Here is a 6,171-nt window from a genome sequence, read left to right as displayed (position 1 = left end):
AAACAGTTTCCTCTAAGGGCACTTACAGAGGCGGGATTGACCTGGAGGATGGAAACCTGGAAGGGGTTTCCTCTCTGGTGTCAGTATCTTAGATTATAAGACCCACATCAAATACAGGAAATGTTGGTCCGGTATGAAAGTTACAGAGTGCAGCTATAAATTTTCTGAAGTTCTTCTGTGTTCAGTGGAGATCTGTATTTGCACAGTACAAAAGAAGATAACACCTGTTTATACAAAGATTTTATTTTATACACATTTACCTACAAAATATACAGCAGTTAAAAATAATGGATGGGCAGAAGACTTACTGGAAAAAAAATCCAGAAGACAATTCTTAAAGTTTCAACTGACAAAGTTACATCAATAGGCTGCCTTTAAAAGCCAGTCTACCCTGTAGTAGGGGTTACTGAAGTTGCAAGAGCTTTGCAGTTAGAGTCAATTTAAAGAGTTCAAAACATTTAAAAAGGCACCTTGAACAACTTAAACTCTTAAAACTTGACAGTTTTAGCTATTCAAAAGTTACACTTTATGCATATATCATCCACACCTGGTTGTTAACACTCTGAATAACAAATTTTGTTATTTTATTGTGGCACTCTTTAGACTTTCTTCACCAAATCTGATGTTATACATTTGCAATACCAGTTTCATATTCTGACTATCAGAGCATAAAAATCCACTCAGAATGGTCAGGTGGATTTAGATACAGTACAACCTTACAATTGGGAAGATACAAGCATATTTAAGACAATTTTAAAAAAATTAAAATCTTAAAATAAGTGTTTTGAACCAGATCAAACAAGGAACTACGTATGACCACAAGGAAAGTGGCTGGTGCACTATATACACAACTTGACAAATGTAATCCTTGATATATTTGTGAAGTTCTTTAACAGTAAGACCAGTTTTCTCCGGCACAAACAGTCAGTCTTCCTGCGAGCCTTTAAACCAGTTCCAAAAGTGTGACCAGGAGACAAGGACGGCTGTAATGAGGAAGTGTGCTAATAAAACATCAGGAGAATGGCAAACGTTCCTTTCAATACTCCTCATGAGAACAAGAAAATCCATACACCAGATATTTCTTTTTTTCCTCAACATTGGCATCCATCTGCTATTTACAATAGCTTAGAAAGACACGTAACACAAATGAGGTTTCATTTTCAAGTTCAACTTCATTGCCAATTAACATACTTCACCTGTATGTTCTGTTCTAGCTGAAGTAAAAAAGTGACACTAATACTGAAAAAGAGGTAATCAGAAGTAGCAAAAGCACTGATAATGTGATAACAAAGAATTTGGATAAATATTCAAGAAAGTAATATTGCACACTTTCACTGTCAACTGTGTTAAGACTTTTACTCCCAGGCAGTGACAACCAGTCCCATTTGATTTTTTTGCTGTCATACTACCTTAAAAAAGGTCATTTTTGGTTTCCATGGCAGTGGAAAAAAAAATGAAGGAAGACAGCCCTTATTGAACATGAGGCCTAGGTTTCAAAATTAATTTTCCAGTCTGCAAGACAGAAAACAAAATAAATAAAGTTTAAACCCTGAAAGTTGAACCCAACAATTAAGCTTTACGTTCAATGTTACAAGGAGAGTTTAAAACAACACACAAAATGATACTAAGGATTCCACATTCCAGTTTTACAGACACACAGAATTTGCTGAGGTATATACAAATGCTGTTCAGAAAAACAGACTGTGTGTCTTTTTGAATTATTTAACAAAGAAGGTTTAGGCAATGAAGCAGCAACACTTACATCATCACAGGACATATTATATTCTGCCAAAACAGTTCGGCATCGGGCTGCTATACTGCGTGGATTGTGTCAAGGAAAGCAACCAACACTTGTACACACAGTAAGCAAAAACTACCAAAGCAGTATTGGCACAGGCTTCAACAACTGCAGGAATTACACTTTTAACATGACAAACATTATCAAAGGATACATTGATGGTGCCACCACTCTTTTATGTATTCCAGCAAAGAACAAGCCTATTAGGGTAATACAGCTAATTGTGAAAAATGGGTGATTCCAAAGTGACGTGAAAAATGATACCTAGGAAAGAAATCAGGTTAGTTCAACTGCATACTTTCTAAAACACACACAAAGTCACTGCCTAGATCCCTTAACTAAAAATAAAATACTGCTCCCAGCCATCTCCAAGTACTTGTGAACAATTCTTTAGATAAGCATTCAGGGTACAGTGTTTTGGCAGGCATTGTCCCAGGACACATTCCACAATGTCTCCAGACAGCTTGATAGCTTTACTAAAAATCACCTCCCAGTTTCATGTGAGAATGTGTTCAGCCTTTCAGTTTTCAATACACCTGACTGTAGCACCAAGCTACGGAACACAGCACATTTGGCATTAGGCTGACCTTACCTTTTGTGTCTCTGGGTCTATTAACCAGTTCCAAGCCCCAGTTGCTGTGCAGACTGACACCACTATCAAAATCACTGATGAAGAAAAGAATGAGAGTCATAAACAGTATACCTCACTCAAATTTAAATGCATTTATTTTTCAGCAGCAACTCAAACACTTATTTCTTTTCTCACTTCTGAGAGAGGAAAAGCTCTTAATTGGAAAGCAGAAATGAAAATATGCAAAACCACTTCTCATATGTGAAACCCTAAGGATTCTGTACCAAGTTCTTGGACAGAACAAGTACATCTGAAAATCAAAATTCTGTCAAGTAAAAACATCCTGGTCCTTTGAAAGAACCAAAGTTATTTTTTCAAAAGGAAGTTGAAAAAATTTAATCAAAAGCATAGAGCTTCTCCTCTACATCACATAAACACTTTCTTTTCAGGATAACAGGAAGAAAAGTTAACATTGGTCACACACCCCATTATAATTAAAAAAGAAAGTCCCCCTTTTATGTGAATTATGAAACAAACAACTTTGGAAAAAACATGAGCCACTGAATACAATATTAGTCATGCAGACCTCATTTAAATATGCTTAAAAGTTTGCGGTATTTTTTTAAATTATAACTGACAGAAAATAGCAATTTTGGAAGCCAAATGCATTCCTAAAGTAGGTGTGCACAAACTCAGCAGAACTACATATAAATATCTGTTTGCTCTGAAACAAAGGGGTTTGAGGTGGTGCTGGTGTTTGGTTTTGCTTTCTGAGTAGTCATTCCTTCAGTTCCTTCAGTCAAAATTGACCTCAGGAGAAAAGATACTGTTTTATGTGTTCAAAAAAAAGTCTGTATTCTTTCAGTAGGAAAACTTCAGCAGAGTCTCAAAAAAAAAACAAAACAAACAAAAAACCCACCAAAGTTGTGTGTTTCTACCACAGACCACTGATCCCAAAGCTGGCAGCGTATCTGTGGAATTTTTTGCCTTCCCCCCTCCTTCAAACCTTCCTGTCATAACAAAGCTGCCTTTATGGCAAACTGGTGTAACTTTTTCACCTTCAATTTTATAGGGACTATCTCACCTAATCATATTTTGTTTAAGTAACTACAGAACAGCCTGGGAAGCCTGAGTCTTGAAGAAAAAAACTTCAGTAACATAATAAAAACCAAATAAAACAGAAACAAACACAACTTATTGTTTCAGATATTTCCAGAATAATTCAGTCTTGAGCCAACTCAATCTTAACCTCATTTTCCTAATTCTGGCTAAAATATTAGTTTATTATCCTGTATGAACTTACTGCAGAGTGTTTGAATGTATGCCACAAATTTTAAAGCAAGTATAAATAAAAATTTTTCTTTGGGATAAACACTGGTAAATCTAACAAGCTTGAAAGACAGACTCCTATTTATTCCTTGGAACACCAAACTTACTTCTCCAACGTCCTGTAGCTGGTTGCAAACATGCAATGTATTCAGTAAGTCTTCTTTCAAAAGCTTTGAGATCTGGGAAAGATGTATATCAAGCATAATTAGAGCTTCGTCTATTTAGTCATGTTTTGAAGTAGAAGATAAAAAGAATTCCCCCATGCACACTCAGCTCTTAAACAGGCAGAGAAAACCAATGCAATGATCCTTCATATGCAGTAGAAGTCCAGTCACAGTAGCTTTACTCAGCTCCAGTTAAAAAGTACAGTGGTGGAGTTAATCTAAAAGCAAAAAAACTTCCCACTTACAAAAAGAAAAATCAATACAGTTGAGAAATCACACTATTTCAGACATCTTTAGAAATAGTGACTTAGATTTCTAGTAACTTAAATTGCCTCTCAAAACAAGACAAAAGAAAGTATCACATTTTGAAGTAGTAAGTATATCAGGAAACCATTACGTTCTACTATCAATATAAAGGCAATTTAAAAAGTTGGCCATTTGCCACTGTTCAAGGGGTTACTGTAGCAGTGTGGCTTTGATGATTTTGTTTCATAGAAACTTTGAATGTCATTATATATATACACACACATATGCAAAAAATCCCACAGCAACCACTGCTCCAATGATCTTATTCCAATCAATAATCCTTAAAAATAGATCTTCCTTCTCACTGCCATCGTTCTCCCATGGTCTTTCCACTGCAATTGCTGTTAAATCCATTTCAAGTTGATACTCCTAATTGTCTCCAAGGAGCTGTTTCACTTTAAGTCCAAGTTAGATTTACACTTCCTTTCAACAACGTCAATATTTGATAACATTCCAGTTAAAGCTAGAATTCTACCTGAATAAAAGTTGTAATTAGGAACAACTTAACTTTCAGCTAAAGTATCTGTCAGCACCTATGAGGAACTTCAACTTCCAACTACTACTATATTAGTTATCTCAATAAAGCAATTAAAGAATAAGCTTGGAAGAAATAAATCTATTATGACTACTATGAAAGTAGTTCTCTACACTGTAAATTTATTCCTAAATGGTTTGCAGGTGAATTTACGGGGGAAGATTACAGTACCTTGACTTCAGCCACAGAACAGCTAACTAGTCTTAATTACTGCCAAGAAGACGGAAGTTAATGGCCTGTCCTCCACATCCCTTCTGGGGAAGTTAAACCACCGCCGGCAATTACAGCTAATTAACTGTTCCCTGACTAGCACAAACCCCTCCAACTAGTCACTGAAGCGAGAGGGGGAACACGAGACACCACACGAAAACCTGCTAGTTGAGAAACAGCACCCTGAAGGCATAAAAAGAGGCTATTGACAACAAAGCCCTCAAGAAAACACTCACATAATGCAGCCATCACTGAAAGAAAATATGAAAAAAACTTTGTCAGAAAAAAGAAAACGGAAGTTTAAACTTATTTTCAACTATGCACGTTCTAAGAACCTTCTCTGAGTTGATCCCTTTGGCAGCTGTGACTAGCAGGGCACACTTTGGGAACCCTCAGATTGCCCAAGCATAGCAACAAAGCCCTGACAACGCCGGACTATCGGTTTCTGCGGACACTGCCTACTTCTGGTGCCAGCTACGAAACACCTGCTAATTCCGAAACACTGGGCCATTTTAAAAATCCCTACCAGTCTTTGGACATTGAAAAGTCCTTTCAGGGTTTTGACATTCTGTAAGCTGTAACTTCAAAAGATCTTGTAACCCAAACCATCAAGTGTCCCCAGACAAGAAGGGACTACTTGAGGTCGCGTTCTCCAAAGGCGAAAGGAGCCCCGGCTCTGTGTAGCGCCTAGCGGGGCTCAAGAGCTGTAAGAAACGCGTCTCCCGCAAAAAGCCGGGAGCGGGCAAGGAGATCCCACAGCCCAATAGGATTTTCCTCAGCTGCAGCCGAGCAGCGGCACCGAAAGGGAACCGCGGGCACTCCCTCCTCCCGGGGCAGGCAGCAGCCCTCAGCACAGGCCCTCCCGCGGCGCTGCTCTCCGGGGAGCAGCACAGCCCGCCCCGAGCGGGGGACGCCGAGGAGGCCCCGGAACCCCGCCCTAGCTCGCCTGTCTGGGCCGAGGAGGAGCGCCGGGAGCGCGGTGCAGAGGGAGCCGAGGCCTCCCGCGGCCGCTTCGTCCCGCTCCGCAGGGACGGGGCAGCGCGCTTGGGCAGCCCGGGCGCAGAGCCGGCAGCTCCCGGCGCGCCGAAGAAGCAGCTCCGGGCTCGCTCCGAGCGGCCGCACTCACCCTCAGCCTGGTCCAGGGAGTTCATGGCGGGCGGGCGGGCGGGCGGAGCGGCGCGCACCGGGCGGAGCACCGAGCACGGGCCGTTCCCCGCGGCTCCGCGCACCGCCCCGCCGGCCCGGCCCCGCAACAACG

The 6,171-nt window shown here is 40.4% G+C and overlaps 1 protein-coding gene across 2 annotated transcripts; it reads right to left on the bottom strand.

Annotated features, from left to right (window-relative positions):
• Positions 1-227: 227 nt before the first annotated feature.
• On the bottom strand, positions 228-6,145 carry CNEP1R1 (CTD nuclear envelope phosphatase 1 regulatory subunit 1). 2 transcript variants are annotated; one of them, XR_010784300.1, is made up of 7 exons: positions 6,040-6,145; positions 3,806-3,877; positions 2,391-2,464; positions 1,953-2,062; positions 1,763-1,817; positions 1,410-1,512; positions 228-983 (listed from the first exon to the last, which is right to left on the bottom strand). XR_010784300.1 is itself a non-coding variant. In XM_066557327.1 (6 exons), the coding sequence occupies exons 1-6, from the start codon at positions 6,062-6,064 to the stop codon at positions 1,471-1,473; spliced, it is 378 nt and encodes a 125-aa protein (XP_066413424.1). In that variant the 5' UTR covers positions 6,065-6,145; the 3' UTR covers positions 228-1,470. The 2 variants fall into 2 exon arrangements, 1 of the variants encoding a protein (XP_066413424.1); XM_066557327.1 differs by having other exon boundaries at positions 228-1,512.
• Between the last annotated feature and the right edge of the window lie 26 nt (positions 6,146-6,171).

The sequence above is a fragment of the Molothrus aeneus genome, chromosome 11 (assembly GCF_037042795.1).
Source record: "Molothrus aeneus isolate 106 chromosome 11, BPBGC_Maene_1.0, whole genome shotgun sequence".
Classification (NCBI taxonomy): Eukaryota; Metazoa; Chordata; class Aves; order Passeriformes; family Icteridae; genus Molothrus; species Molothrus aeneus.
This window is presented reverse-complemented; position numbering and strand designations above follow the sequence as displayed.